At 42.1% G+C, this 16,820-nt stretch overlaps 1 protein-coding gene across 1 annotated transcript in view; it reads right to left on the bottom strand.

Moving 5' to 3' along the window:
- The window catches only part of LOC125237200, a 95,129-nt gene that overhangs the window by 2,090 nt on the left and 76,219 nt on the right, over nucleotides 1–16,820 (bottom strand). Inside the window, exons 3-4 of the mRNA XM_048144195.1 lie at nucleotides 3,049–4,165; nucleotides 60–234 (exon numbers count right to left, since the gene is read on the bottom strand). Of these exons, the coding sequence (XP_048000152.1) occupies nucleotides 60–234; nucleotides 3,049–4,165 (1,292 nt within the window). The remainder of the gene's footprint in view (nucleotides 1–59; nucleotides 235–3,048; nucleotides 4,166–16,820) is intronic.

The following is a 16,820-nucleotide window of genomic DNA, read 5'->3' as shown; positions in this document are numbered from 1 at the left end:
TAGTTTATGCTACGAACAGCGACATCTTTTAGAATTTTGGAACAACAAACTAAACGCACCTGGGAGAACTAAGATCGTCCTTGTTACACTCCTGGCGTTTCGCCATCTGCTTTCTCCTTCCCTCCTGAGCCGCTTTCATGGGGTCGTATGACGACCGTTTCTTCCAGTTGTTAAACTCTGCCTCTTTGGAGGCGAGAGCTGATGATGAGCGGTATTGGCTTGGTTTCTTTTGACCTGAAAAATAATTTTAAATAGTCAGTAATTATTACAAACATTGCCGAATTTTAATAATAGGTAATATAAGTAATATAATTATGTAGAGTTTTCAATAAAAGTTAATCTTCAGGTACACACATAAGTTCTGAAAAACTTGTTGACGTGAATTGGGCTTTGGACCGGCGGTTTCCTGATTAGAATCGCGCATTCTTACCGCTACCGGCACTTTTAAAATAATTAATTTTTCAATTATAACAAAAGAATCATTCATTCTTTCAAAAATTACATCAATACTTCTATACTAATATTATAAATTGAAAAGCGTGTGTGTCTGTTTGTTTGTCCCTCTTTCACGGCAAAATGGTGCGTCGAATTGACGTGATTTTTTAAGTTGAGATAGTTAGTCCGTTTTCACAGTATCCGATCCGATATCGGATGTCGGAAGGATTTCTATAGAAAAAATCCAAGATGGCGCCTGTAATGTATGGTATATCGGTCCGACATCCGATATCGGATCGGATAATGTGAAAACGCACTTAGGCTACTTTTTGTCTCTTTCTAAGACAGTCAAAAGTTAGTAGGTATATACCTATTACGCGGGAAAAAACTTATCGGAATAATACTCATAAGAAAATAGCGCGTCTCCAGAAAAAGTATTACCTACGCAGTTACGGTCCGAAATCAAACAACTGAAGGGAATGTGAAATGTTTAAAAGTTAAAAGGTTAAGTATGAGAACGGCAGACGACTATTACAATTTATCTCTCATCATCATCCTCCTTGCGTTATCCCGGCATTTTCCACGGCTCATGGGAGCCTGGGGTCCGCTTTGACAACTAATCCCGAGATTCGGCGTAGGTGTTTTTACGAAAGCGACTGCCATCTGACCTTCCAACCCGAAGGTAAACTAGACCTTATTGGAATTAGTCCGCTTTCCTCACGATGATTTCCTTCACCGAAAAGCGACTGGCAAATATCAAATGACATTTCGCACATAAATTCCGAAAAACTCATTAATGCGAGCCGGGGTTCGAACCTACGACCTCCGGACCGAAAGTCGCACGTACTTACCGCTACGCTACCACTGCTACCAGCGCATTACAATCTATGTCTATACCATCACAACTGACGTCGCACAATAATAATAGTACCGAACGAATCGATTAGTCCTACCTGTTGCCAAACAACAACCGACCTCGTGTTGCAACCGAGGCGAATCCGACTAGTCGTTATAGACTCCTTACGTTTGCCTTCACACATACCTACTTGTCCCTGTGTGGTGACGGGTGTTAGAATTTTACCCTTCTTCCCATATGGAGCTCAGAGTCGCCAGACTTCCTCGTTTTCTCAAGGATGAAACTTTGGGATAATGTAGAGTTCGTGGGTGTACTATGTTTCTTACACTTTAAATTTGCACGCACGTACGTAAGACCGCATAACATATTGTGCATAAACGCAAATCAGTTACGCATGCAACGTGGTACAATGTGGCCACAACACTGTTTTCGATCGTTTACTTGACGAAGACGCGTGCTTTGGCTCATGTTCTCATACGTACTAATATTATAAATGGGAATCTGTGTGTGTCTGTTTGTATGTCCGTCTTTCACGGCAAAACGGAGCGACGACGAATTGACGTGATTTTACATGACATAGGCTACTTTTTGTCTCTAACCCTCCCCCCCCCTTCTCTAGAGTGGAGGGTGGAAGTTTGTAGGTATGGAGCATTCCCGCAAATTTATAATTTAACGCGAGTGAGCCGCGGACTAAAGCTAGTGCTTTTATAAGTTAATCTTATACTTTTAAACGAGCAATTCTTGTATATTTATTTATTTATATATATATTTATTTACACTGACGATCTCGGAAACCGCTCTAACGATTTCGCAGAAATTTGTTATGTGGGGGTTTTTGGGGGTGAAAAATCGGTCTAACTTATCCTTAGGTCCCGGAAAACGCGAATTTTCGAGTTTTCATGCGTTTTTCTTCGCGCGCCATCTCGTGTGCAGTAGTTGTACTGTTAAGACAGAATTCTTTCGGTCGATGTAAGTACTATTTATTGCAAACACTAGATGGCGACACAGGTCAAGGCTAAAACGAATAGAAAATACACTATTTGAGTTTTTGTGGCGAAATGCGCGCCATCTCGTGTGGAGTAGTTGTGTTGTTAAGGCTGAGAATTCTTTCGCTCGATGTAGGTACTATTCATTTTTGAACTAGATGGCGACACATGTCAAGGATACGAAACAGAACCGAGCGAAGCTCGGTTGCCCAGATATTTTTAACAAATCTGTGCATCATTTTGAATGAAAATATTATTTCGGTTATAGTCATGGATGTTTTCTATGTATATAAGTATGTATTTGTCTATTTAAGTATGTATATCGTCGCTTAGCACCCATAGTACAAGCTTTGCTTAGTTTGGGGCTAAGTTGATCTGTGTAAGATGCCCCCAATATTTATTTATTATTTATTTATTTAAATAAAATAGTCCTGTAATCATGTAGGTATTATTTCTGAAATTGTATAATATATTATCGATGTTTTGGTAATAAAGACTTCGCATTATTGTATTCGCAAAATCGTACGGATCTAGATTTGAAGGAAACTTAAGGGGCGCGCTTTTTTATACAATTAACGCATCGTGGAAGGTATGCAGTCAAAGGAATGTAAGGAAAATAAAGTAGGTAAACTCATTACCCATTGACTCATTGTCCTGTTTCATACATTCCGTAGTCACAAGCATTCAAGAACGCATCTATCACATAAAACAACCGTCAACTTATCAACGCATGCTAGTAATAATGTGAAGTTTGAATGTATGGGCACATACCTTTATCCTGAGCTTTAGGCTGGAACTCCCTCGTAGAACTCCTAGACTTCGTGAGCCTGTTCAGCACAGCCTGTCTCGTCGGCTCCGATATCCTTCTACTCTGATGACCGGCCGTCTTCGGCACTTCCCGAGGCTCCGACGCCCTCATTCGCTCCTTATTCGTCACCCGAACCGAGTTCCTAATCAATCCCTGACCGAATTTCCTCTGCATCTCCGGAGTGTTCGGGCATTTAGGCGAATTCGCTGGTGCTATCGATTTCAAATCTGGAGAATCGATTCGACCGCGATTACGCTTGTACCTATCGTGCTTCTCGTAAGACCCGTTGTCAGATTCATCAGAGTAATTGTATTCCTCTGAATGTCCGCTCGATCTTCTAGAAACAATCCTCTGTGGGTCTAAGTAGTTGTTATTCTTATTAACAGTGTTGAAGGAGCTCGATCGTTTTATAGAAGAGCCGAAAGGCGCGTAGTTGGTGTAACCAGGTTTTTTCCCATCGCTAGCTACTCTCTGATGTTTCTTGTCTCCCTGGTAACGGGTATCGATTCTCGGATACGCTTCAGCATTGTTCTTCAGTACCGTCTTGAGGCTTACTTGATTCGCGTTGCTGGCGTCCGTGTTGAAATAATCAGGTGCATCTAAAGACTTGTTCCTAATGTGTTTTCTATGAGGTGATAAAATCGCGTTGACGTCGTACTGAGGACGATTTGAGATAGTTTTATCATCGGAACTGTTGCTTAATAGACCTCTTTCTGAGGACGGACTGTTCATGTTAGAATCGCGTTTTCGTTTATCCGTGTCTAAGGACCTTGAAGCGCTGTTGAGAAAAATTTTTGTGCTTTCCGGGATTTTTGTGGAGCCGGTTATAATGTAGTTTCCAGGACTTCTTAAAGGGCTGCTATCTCCGGAGGTGTCTTTTCTTCTTAGACGGTAATTCAGCGAGTTGGACCGACTGAGCTGGGAGACTGGAAGACGGGAGATGGCGGTTTTCTCGCTGATGAGGCTGGAGGTGAGGATGGGGGGTATAGAGGGGCGAGAGTTGAGTTTGGCTTGGAGATTCGTGATGGCGTTTTGCGTTTTGAGGAGATACGTCTCGGTGTCTTGGACGGGGATGAGATCCTGTAACAATAGGAAAAGAATATTTAATTCATATGCCATTTGCAATGCAGAAAACTATATAGTAACAATAAGAAAAGACTGTTTAATTCGTATGCCCGTTAAACTTTCGTGAGACATATTCTAATCATTAAATGAATCTACGGTTGTACTCACGTTATTATATCGCTATTGCTGCGACATGTTTCGGGCCCCTTTCCAGGTATATAGGTGTTATAGGCATATGTCGCAGGTCGCAGATAACGTGAGTACAACTAGGGCTTGCATTCCGGAATTCCAGAATCTCGAAATTCCGGAATTTCGGACAATTTTTCCGATATTACAGTTCCGGAATTGAAACACATAATCTCGAAAATTCCGGAATTGAAAAAAGATATATTTTTGGACGAAAACGTGTAATATCAGCCTAGTTATTTTACAAAACTACCACCGCGTCTATAAAAGATATGTAAATTCATTAAGTTAGACACTCCTCGGATTCAGGTAGTGCCTATTTTATGACCAAAGGGTTGCATCCAGGGCTAGTTAGAGCGAGATAGTGTAGTTTTAACCCGCTAATATTATACCATTGTCACTTTCTGGTTTTGCTCTCAATTGTTTTTAACCCCCGACGCAAAAACGACGGGGTGTTATAAGTTTGACGTGTCTGTCTGTCTGTCCGTCTGTCTGTCTGTCTGTCTGTCTGTCTGTCTGTCTGTCTGTCTGTCTGTTTGTCTGTCTGTGTGTGTGTCTATCTGTGGCATCGTAGCTCCTGAACGGATGAACCGATTTCGATTTAGTTTTTTTTATTTGAAAGCTGTGTTAGTCGGGAGTGTTCTTAGCCATGTTTCATGAAAATCGGTCCACTAGGTCGCGGTCGGGGGTTTTTTCAAAATTTTAATTTTGTGGTTAGGTTATAGCTAATAAGTGAAATATATAATCATTTTAAAATAAATAATTAAATATTTGTTGTAGAAAGTTTTGTTTTGTGATAATTTAAAATTACTAGCCGGGAGTTGAGTGTTATGCTCAAATACTGAAGGACAATTAAACATAAATAAATAACATTAGGTACATTATTAATATTATTATTTTATTGGCGTTATTTATGCTCAATTTATTAGATCGAACTTAAATTTCAGTAATAATCTAAATTAATCGGTATTGAAGCGGTATAAACTCAAAATTTTACTTCTTTTCACATAGTACTGAATATTTTAGGCATAAAGTCTTAAGTTCAGAAGCAAATCGTAGTATTTGGTATTACATTCATTCACAAGCATAACGTCGTAGTTACTTTATACACTTTTCACAAAGACGTGTGCATATTTTACTAAACTCTAAGTCTATTACCAGCAGTCTATTTACCATTAATACCACAAAATCAAAAGATTTGAGAAGCAAATGTATGGAAAATGATGTATATAAAAGAATGATTTATTTTTTTTTACAAAAAATTAAGGTGTAGGGTAGGTACCTACATGTAGGTACCTACCCTACACCTTAATTTTTTGTAAAACCTACATGTAGGTACCTAGGAATAAATCATAAAACCTGTCTTTTTGGGCTAGCTTGGATATCTTTTGTCCCTACTCGAGTCTGATAAAGGTAATTCAATATTTCTTTTATTACAGTAATGCGAACAAGACGTTATGCAATTCTTGTAAATTATTACTTTTATTTTATTTCCATGCTCAATGGATATGAAAACCGTCCGATATTGCAAGCCCTAAGTACAACCGTAGATTCATTAATTAATTCGTATGCCATTTAAAATACGAGTACCCACGCAATTTTTTTCAGTCTCTAAGCTAATCTTCTTAAAAACAATCATCAGATAATTAGGTCTATGACAATTTAGTTAGAAACGTTAATAGTAGGTATAAAGAGTGTTCACATTATTAGGTAATGGGTAAGTTTAAGTCGTTTGCGTCTTTTCTTTAGACATTGCTAAAATGGCTTTTAAGTTAATTTTTAACTGAGAGGTTAACTATATCGTCTACAGAAGTAACCATAATTTTAAATGTGTTTGACCGAAAAGTTCACTCAATTTCACACTTTCTTTCAAACGCAACAAATCTTTCCCGTGTGGTGACGGGTTAAGAATTTCACCACCCCCTTTCTTCCCGTGGGTGTCGCAGAAGGCGACTGTGGGATATGGGGCAAATTGTGGCGTAGGCGAGAGGCTGGCAACCTGTCACTGCAATGTCACAGTTTCGTTTTCTTTCAGCCCCTTATTTGCCAAGAGTGGCACTGAAACTTGAGAAGTTTCATGTGCTCTGCTTACCCCTTCATGGGATACAGTACAGGCGTGATAGTATGTATGTATGCAACAAATCTAGGCCTTTGAACAAAATTCCAAACAATTGAATAATATGTTATTACATCCGATATTCATATCAAAACTAACCTCATAATATTTTACTGCAGTGAATGGCATTAACGTTTAAACGGCCATTGTTCTGAGCCACAGATAAGCATCGACAAGCGATCGTGATTGTCTGTGGAACGTTGTTATAATTACAATTAGTTATTACTAGCTTTTGCCCGCGGCTTCGCTCGCGTTAAATTCGAAAATTGCGGAATGCTTCATACAAATTTCCACCCCCCATTCTAGGTAAGTGGGGGGTTAATAAGAAACAAAAATCCGGCCAAGAGCGTGTCGGGCCACGCACAGTGTAGGGTTCCGTAGTTTTCCGTATTTTTCTCAAAAACTACTGAACCTATCAAGTTCAAAATAATTTTCCTAGAAAGTGTTTATAAAGTCGTACTTTTGTGATTTTTTTTCATATTTTTTAAACATATGGTTCAAAAGTTAGAGGGGGGGACACACTTTTTTTCCTTTAGGTGCGATTATTTCCGAAAATATTAATATTATCAAAAAACGATTTTAGTAAACCCTTATTCATTTTTAAATACCTATCCAACAATATATCACACGTTGGGGTTGGAATGAAAAAAAAATCAGTACCCACTTTACATGTAGGGGGGGTACCCTAATAGAACATTTTTTTTCACTTTTTATTTTACCACTTTGTCGGCGTGATTGATATACGTATTGACACCAAATTTCAGCTTTCTAGTGCTAACGGCTACTGAGATTATCCGGACGGACGGACGGACGGACGGACGGACAGACAGACATGGCGAAACTATAAGGGTTCCTAGTTGACTACGGAACCCTAAAAAGTAGCCTATGTCACTCTCCATCCCTTCAACTATCTCCACTTAAAAAGTCACGTCAATACGTCGCTCCGTTTTGCCGTGAAAGACGGACAAACAAACAGACACACACACTTTCCCATTTATAATAAGTATGGATTAGACAAGAAGCCTAGGTTCGGTTGCTACTTTTCAGAAAACATTTTGATGTTTAATACCTATAGTCAGTTATACATGGTGCAACATTAGAAATCCGACAGATTTTAACCAAACCAAACCAAAATTAAATTGCCCTCCAAAACACCTGTAGGTATAGGTGAAAAACTTGTGAAAAACTGTGTGAGTGACGTGTTCGAATAGGCGCAGCATCCTAGGAGTAAAACGGATTGACCGAATCCGCAACTCCACGCTGCGCTCAAAAACACGCATTACAGATGTTGGGGTTAAGACCGCCAAACTGAAATGGGACTGGGCAGGCCATGTCTGCCGTATGCACCCACAGAGGTGGGCTAAAATAGCCACCGTATGGGTGCCGCAAGACGGGCGGGGATCTGGCAGGCCCAGGCGGAGATGGCGGGACGACCTGGACGTGTATCTCAGCGACTGGCCGGAGATCGCTCATAACCGGGACGAGTGGAAATCGAAGGGGGAGGCCTTTGCCCAGCAGTGGGACACAGTATAGGCTTTAAATAATAAATAATAACATAAATAAATAATAATAAAGTTCTCTATTCGAACACGTCACTCACACATACAACCGGTGACTTTCTTAAGTTTTTCACCTATACCTTATTTTAATTAGATAGATTAATGACATTTTTGGTCGTGTAATGTCAAAATGATGTCAAATATAAAAACTTCGTGTCGCTAGCTCGTGCAATAAAATCTAGCTAGGCTAGGAACAAATGTAAAAGTAATCGACATTTCTCCTGAAAATACTCCCGTATTCTAAGTTACACAAGTCGATACATTTTATTTCTGTGCCGAGATACCTCCAACGTCCAGCTGTCAGACGAACGAATGGACGGACGGACGGCACAACAATTCACTCTGCAGTGTAGTTGAGTGGGAAAAATTCAGTTCAGGAATGAGCATTTCTTATTTTTTTGCCACTTTTATGAAGTGTGATATTTATGAAAAAAAATATGCTATTTCTACTCAGAATTACTAGCTTTTTCAATCCTAGTAGTTAAAAAAATTGTCCCATACGATTTTTTCTTATTTTGTTACCATTTTCCGTACATGCTGTATGGGGTAACAAAAGAGGAAAGTAACAAGAATGTATGGAAATTCTGGGACACTTTTTGTCTCCCAGTGAGATTGAAAGTACTCGTGATTCTGAGTACAGTTGACCTAAAATTCCCTAAAACAATCAAAAAATTTTTATTGGTAAAAAAAAAGAAATACTCGAATAGAATAGCTTTTGAAGCTAAGAGGTGGGAATTTTATTTCTGCTTGTGCTTTTTATGTGTAATATAAGTGCGTTTTTACATTATCCGATCCGATATCGGATGTAGGACCGATATCCCATATATTTAATCCGCCATCTTTGATATGTGCCTTTGAAATCCTCCCTACATCCGACATCGGATCGGATAATGTGAAAACGCACTAAGGGTTAAAGCAAAGACATATAACTCCATCTAGACAGGTAAAGTCTAAAAAAACGTACCTCAGTACCATACAGAAAAAGGTACGGTGGCCTAGATGTCGCTACACCTTTGGGGGACGCTCAGCTAGATGGCGCTATTATTAATATTTGACATTTTAACACATATCAAGCTAAGAATATGGGCCAAATTGTCAAAACTGAGGTTCAAAAGTTTTAAGTCTGTGTCAAGAGATGGCAGTCTAAGCACTGTGATTACACATTTTACTTAGACAGTAACTCTCTACAAAGACCTATATAACTTCGTAAAGACCGATAAAGTCTAAGAAAAAAACGTACCCCAAAACCATACAGGAAAAGGTACGATGAGCTAGATGGCGATACACCTTTGGGGTACGCTCGGCTAGATGGCGCTAATATTAATATTTGACATTTTAACACATATATAGCTAAGAATATGGGCCAAACTGTCAAAACTGAGGTTCAAAAGTTTTAAGCCTGTGTCAAGAGATGGCAGTCTATGCACTGTGATTACACATTTTACTTAGACAGTAACTCTTCTACAAAGACCTATATAACTTCGTAAAGACCGATAAAGTCTAAGAAAAAAACGTACCCCAAAACCATAAAGAAAAAGGTACGGTGAGCTAGATGGCGATACACCTTTGGGGTACTCTCGGCTAGATGGCGCTAATATTAATATTTGACATTTTAAAACATATCAAGCTAAGAATATGGGCCAAATTGTCAAAACTGAGGTTCAAAAGTTTTAAGCCTGTGTCAAGAGATGGCAGTCTATGCACTGTGATTACACATTTTATTTAGACAGTAACTCTCTATAATACTCGATCCTCTTTGGTTAAAGATACATTGGAGTTGGAGTATGCTTTTTGATGATAAAAAAATAAATAAATGCGCTCATGGTGTATATAAAGCTCTTTCAACTTACGACACATAGTAGAAAACTAGGGGCATTTCATTTGCTACATGTATATTGTACATACATACATACATACAATCACGCCTGTATCCCATAAAGGGGTAGGCAGAGCACATGAATCTACTAAAGCTTCAGTGCCACTCTTGGCAAATAAGGGGTTGAAAGAAAACGAAACTGTGGCATTGCAGTGACAGGTTGCCAGCCTCTCGCCTACGCCACAATTTAACCCAACATACATGATCATAAAATTATTGAATGGAAACATATATTATGTTATTTAACTCGCTGTTACCTTACGATAAAATATATAGGTGCACATAATAACCAGCCCAAAGGTATTGTGTACTGTGTCATATAATATAAAAATTTTACCTTCCAATAAAATTCTTATTATTTTGCCTGGTATATCCGAGGTCTTTATAGAGAGAGTACGTCGTAGACGTCGCATCGGACCGATAGATGGCGCCATCGTTCGTTGTAAGTCGCTCCGGCGTCACACCGCCGCGATGTTGGTAGTCCCGTTTTTCCCCACCTGCAACACAAGGCCCCCGCGCCCCGACCCGCCACCAGCCACCCTCATTGTTGAGGAGAAGTGCCGACGGTATATTAAGCCTACCAGGAAGGCATCACTCAGACCTCGGATATACCAGGCAAAATAATAAGAATTTTATTGGAAGGTAAAATTTTTATATTATTTGTGCCGTTTGTATATCCGAGGTCTTTATAGAGACCTGTTTATTATCTCCTGGTGGCGAGTCAGCTGGCGCGCAAGCCTTTGGTAGCCCTATTGGCAGAGCATAGAAGAATAAGTGAATCAGTTGTTGAACCGATTTGACAGATGTATCAGTCGAAATAGCCTTCGATCCGCGAATATCTCGGTGCCAGAAACGCCTAAAGAGATTTTCGTGATGACGTTTAGCTTTAGTCAGCGAATAGTTAGAGAAATGACATTATTATACATCGCAGATCAAAACCAAAACAAGATGTAGGCGAGGCTGACTTGAACAAGATATAAAACCTTAGATACACTATTATTATTAACAGACACGTTATTTTATCAGGTTATAAACCCAATTTCAGACACAAAGTGTGGAAATTAACTGTAAAAGTAGTGTAACTATTTGTACTGTAGCAGGGTAACGTAATTGATACTGCTTTTGTCAACCCTTCGTAAAAATTATCTAAATCAATATTAGCTTTGATATGACTATTTAAAGTCCAACGTCTTCCGTCCATATCAAACACAGAAAAAGGTCATCACTCAGGCGCCCAAGGGCTATTTGTTACAATACTGGTATTTTCGATCAGACTATTTCGCGTCAAGCGAGTGCGGTTGCAAGCGAGACTCCTGAACTCTGAACTCTTTTTAGTGAGGGCATTTGAGGATACCGATCGCTCGGTAAAACTAGCCTAGAAGATGAAAACTACGAGCGCTGTCGATTGCTACTACACTGGACGGAGGTATCAGTCGATTTCTTTAAGTCAGTCATTGACTCTTAGGGTAATCCATTACCTAATGCAAAACCCGATGCGACGGATTTCTACTTCGTGCAATGAAGGTCGACAGAGTAGACTGAGAGGTGGAGACGTCCGTGTCGCATCGCTGGTGGTTGCCGAACACGTCGTGGTAGCAGGTCAAGGGGTGAATTAAAACACCGCCACACATGCGCGCTTTAAGAGCGTAGGCGGAGCGCAATAATGGCGGTGCACCGCATAAACGCTGGCGTTGCGCCCAGTGGGCGCTAGCGGGAACTAACGAGCGCTGATTGCAAGCGCAACGCGCGCGGGACGCGAGCGGAATGCACGCGCATTCAGCGCGCTGATAGCGTAGCGTTAGCGAAGCGGAATGCGCTTCATGTGTGGCGGAGGCTTAATACGTACCGTTGTACGCGTAATGCAGGGCTCTCGCAGACGAAGAGGTACGATGACGGGCGAAGCAGAAGAAGGCGAGGTCACCGAAGGTCACTTACTTGGCTCCCAGGGGGTGCATAGTGACCTCGTACGACAGTCTGTTGGAGTCAGCAGTTACTGTTGTAGTTACTCGTAACAGAAGAGATGTAGTCCTGCCATCGTACAGCATAACATACAACCGAACTGTGCATAGCATATAATGCTATGCGAACCTTAATCCGGCTGCATGTCACTTCAGTCGCCAGCGCCACCGCCTGTTGAAGATTATTTTCCATCGGAAGAGCTTTACTTCGTACAATGTTCCGATTATTGAAGGTCTTATCGGGCTGCAGATGCAAGCAAAACAGGGGCGATTGGCCTACAGCTATCGGCAGCTGTACGAGGTAATGCTGGAAACTGCAGCGGTGCAACCTTCCTCTGTAGACCACGAAAGTTGTGAAATTGATGAAATCAGGTTCTACGATCGAATCAAGCACTATATTAATTCAGTATAGTCGAGCCAGATGATAACTACTGAAGTCCTCCTGAGTTCCTGGCCCCTTTCGCTTTGAGCTGGAATCTCAAGTTCACTAAGGCGAAGCGGGTTTATTTTTCCCAATTTGTTTATTAGAGGCTCGGCGAATAAGTTAATCTCTCGAATGGACAGGGGGCGCCACAAGCCTCTGGGAAATCGTCGTGTACTTGGAACCCCCGCGGCCAGATTACCGATCGGTTTTGGTGTCCACCCGGTAAACAGACGCACGCTCAGGATGCAGGACGCTGGCTCGAATTCAGATCTGGACATTCTGAAAGAGATTTTTTTTTTTTAAATTCCGCAAACCTTTACGATGTCTTTGACCTACACAATGAGCGATGTACAGGAATCACAGGGTCGTCTTGCGAGGCGCCTCTCCGATTAGATAGCTCGCGAACATCGTCAGGACACCCTCGCAGCAGTGCGGCTCCTCGTCCGGTTATTGACGTCTTACCTCGTTCAACTATGGGTGTCCAAACCACGTTAGGACGTAGCATCTTTAGAATTTATCTGTTCTCACTTCGGCGACGGAGGAGTCCTTGGTCAAAATAGAGTATAAATACTGTCGTACTTCACGGGAACTGGAAAGAGAAGAGTGGATACCATAGTGTACGGGATGTCAGCTGATAGCGGCGCCCGGCGTCACATTGGAGGGTAGTATCAGCCTGGTCAGCAACAGAGTCTGCAACGATACCGTAGCAGACGGAGCCTGGATAGTCGTGGTCGTGGCACCATTGTAGCGGCTAGCAGCACCAAGGGCCCACATCAGCAATCTTACCAGCTTGTCACTGCAGCAGACGCTGTTATGTTCGGCGGTGAGATTGAGACGGCCGTCGTCAGCTCGAAAGGCGTCTCGATGCCCTGTCGCGTCACGCAGTATCGTGCTCGGTGGCCCTCTCGAGGTCGCCGCCGTCAGCGCGGGAGGCACCGGCGCCAGCGTGGCAGTCAGCTACATCGGTGAACAGCATCGACAGAGTTCGCGGCGTCGTCACGGCAAACGCGGCAGGAAAATTAGCGACGCCTTCGCGGCAGCCGCAGTATTGCGCTCGGTGGCGCGATGAAGGTCGCCGCGTCTGCAATCTTACCTCGTGCGATCGAGGCGACATCAAGGCGCCAGCATCAGCGTGTCGGCCGACGACACCGGTGGAAAACTTCAAGTAGCTTGCGGCGTTGTCACGGCAGACGCAGCAGAAGGATTGCGACGCCTGTGCAGCGGTTAACAGTATTATGCTCCGCATCACCACTGAGGCGCCAGCATAAGCGTGGCGGCCAGCAATACTGGTGGACAGCTTCGGCAGGGTCGCGGCGTTGTCACGGCAGATGAGCGCTCTACATCACCATCGAGGCGCCAGCATAAGCGTGGCGGCCAGCGATACTGGTGGACAGCTTCAGCAGGATCGGGCAGATGAGCTCGTTGCATCACCATCGAGGCGCCAGCATAAGCGTGGCGGCTGGCGATACTGGTGGATAGCTACAGCAGGATCGCGGCGTTGTCAGGGCTGACGCACGCTCTGCATTACCATCGAGGCGCCAGCATAAGCGTGGCGGCCAGCGATACTGGTGGACAGCTACAGCAGGTGGACGGTCAGCAGGATCGCGGCGTTGTCACGGCAGACGAACGCTCTGTATCACCATCGAGGCGCCAGCATAAGCGTGGCGGCCAGCGATATTGGTGGACAGCTTCAGCAGGCTCGCGGCGTTGTCAAGGCAGACGCACGCTCAGCATCACCATCGAGGCGCCAGCATAAGCGTGGCGGCCAGCGATACTGGTGGACAGCTTCAGCAGGATCGCGGCGTTGTCACGGCAGACGAACGCTCTGTATCACCATCGAGGCGCCAGCATAAGCGTGGCGGCCAGCGATATTGGTGGACAGCTTCAGCAGGCTCGCGGCGTTGTCAAGGCAGACGCACGCTCAGCATCACCATCGAGGCGCCAGCATAAGCGTGGCGGCCAGCGATACTGGTGGACAGCTTCAGCAGGATCGCGGCGTTGTCACGGCAGACGAACGCTCTGTATCACCATCGAGGCGCCAGCATAAGCGTGGCGGCCAGTAGGGTGTGCAAACCGGTTAACCGGTTAACCGAAAAACCGGTTAACCGAGACTTTTTGGCCTCTGTTAAAAACCGGTTTTTATAATCTCTAACCGGTTAATAACCGAAACCGTATTTATTTCTCAAAATTTGGAAAATTTGCCATAAAAAGGTTCAAAAATACGTAATTATTTAATGATTTGTATTAATCAAGTTTATTTATTACTTTTCATTGACAACATTATTATCTGTAATGATTTTATTTTATTTTAATAGTCCCGAGTCTACTGAATTATACATGTACAATACAGTAGAGTCCGGTTAGTTTATTACGACGACTCCGCATAGACCTAACATCCAACCTCTTAGGCACCGGCCACATCAGAGCGTCGCGTGTCTCGGGGCGCGCAACGGACGTCGGCGCCACGCCACCTGAGTGTAATTCAAAAAGCATCTCCTCGGTACATCTTGTATAGGAAGGACGTAAGACGCGCCCCAGGTGGCGTGGCGGCGGCGTGGCGCGCGCCGCGCCGCTTGGCGGCGCGCCTTACGACACAACGACACAAGCACATAAGCACAGATATTTATTTGGTTTTCGTATGTGATAGTATGAAAGTACATCCGTTTATTACGACTCCGATTTTAACGACCAGCCGCTTTTTACGACACATTTTATACAGAATCCGTCCGTCAAGTCGGGTTGCAACGACGAGCGACAAAGTTTTTAGTTTTACTAGTAAATTGAGGAAAAAAAGCTACTTCCACCCGAGCACGGCCCCCTGTCTTGCCTACAACAAATAGCAAGATTACATTGTGGCCATGTAACTTTTTGGAGTTTTGCTTTTAAAATTTTAACATCTTGTTCGCCTCGGGTCTAATCTTATTAGCTAAATAGAACCCAGTTTGTATTTTTCGATTGCGTATAAACTAGCTTTACTTACAAATGATGAGCAAGCACACATACTAAAAATGACTTTTTCTAACTAATCTAGTCACAATAAAATAAGGTATTAATACTTTGATAATAATACCCTGTAAATAAACCTATTGATTGAAATGTTTTAGTAATAGAGATGATAATATTATTTTTAATTAAAAGAAATGAAATTCGTTTTGTACGACACGCGACATCCGGTTAGTACGACGTAATATCAGCTGTCCCTTGAGCGTCGTTGTAACCGGAGTCTACCGTATATTTCAAACTATATTTTTTAAAAGAAAGGTAAAATGGAGATCTTGGTTTTCTTCACAGATGTCATATATACCATAGATCAAGCAAACGTATCTACTTAGCGTGTCAAATGAACTCAGTGAAATCCACTGAGTTGTTCGTCTTTACTCGCAGCTTGCAGCTTTCGGGCGTCAATTTTTGTAAGTTGAAGTCAACCAAAACATAAAAAATGCCTCGTTACGTGATATTCAATTGCAACAACACAAAAATTATGAACAATCAAGAGCCTGAGACATATTTAAAATTACAGGCAAGAATCAACTTCAGTACAAAATTTGACACGCTCGGCCCCTATACAAATATATGAATTTGTTTCTTCTATCTAAATTAAGTTCTGTGGTTTTCTTACATCAATAGGCTACTAGACTGGTATCGAATTTAGGACATCAAGTTATTGTTTTCTGTAGTATTTGACTCAAGAAATCAATATTTATAGCTTGCGGGCATTAAAAGTGCGTGATGACTGCGTATTTTTAATTAAAGATGTGTGTATGTTTTTTTTATTATGGACTCCGAAAACGGTGTTGGCCAATGGAGTGACGTCACATAATTCAGATCAACTATGGAAATTAGAGGTAGTAATCAGATCTCCACAGAAGCAACCTCTATTGTATTAAAATTCATAGTCGTTGACGCGTGTGACAATGTGAAATTAAAAAAATTTCACATTGTCACACGCGTCAACGACTATGAATTTTAATATTCTGAATAGACTGACGTCATGTCTGATCACGTAAAAGTAAACTTTAAATAATTTTTTTGCGGGTTTTTAAGTCGTAATAAAATATGGTACTATTTTTTTCGTTTAATTAAACAGTAATTAATAATATAAGACATACTTTGAAAAAGGGTCAAGTAGCCTATTGCTTGTATTACTAGAGGCTCTGGGAGCTGTAGACCTTCGCCACATGCCTAGAAAACGCAAAACTGACGTCACATTCAAACCACACAAGCCTTTTTTTGCAATTTCATCATTTTACAAAATTTCCAAAAACTGGATAAAAATGATCTTCATCGTGCAAGTAATACCTGCTACGATATCATCAACATCAGAATTCTTAAAGGTAATGGTAATTGTTACGTAGTACGGCCATTTACTAAAAATCCTCAAAACCGGTTAATAACCGGTTAACCGGTTTTGAAGGAAAAGTCTCGGTTATTAACCGGTTTTTTAAGTTAACCGGTTTTTGCAAACCCTAAGCCGATATTGGTGGACAGCTTCAGCAGGCTCGCGGCGTTGTCAAGGCAGACGCACGCTCAGCATCATCACTAACGGCACGG

The sequence above is a fragment of the Leguminivora glycinivorella genome, chromosome 20, assembly GCF_023078275.1.
Source record: "Leguminivora glycinivorella isolate SPB_JAAS2020 chromosome 20, LegGlyc_1.1, whole genome shotgun sequence".
In the NCBI taxonomy this organism is placed as follows: domain Eukaryota; kingdom Metazoa; phylum Arthropoda; class Insecta; order Lepidoptera; family Tortricidae; genus Leguminivora; species Leguminivora glycinivorella.
This window is presented reverse-complemented; position numbering and strand designations above follow the sequence as displayed.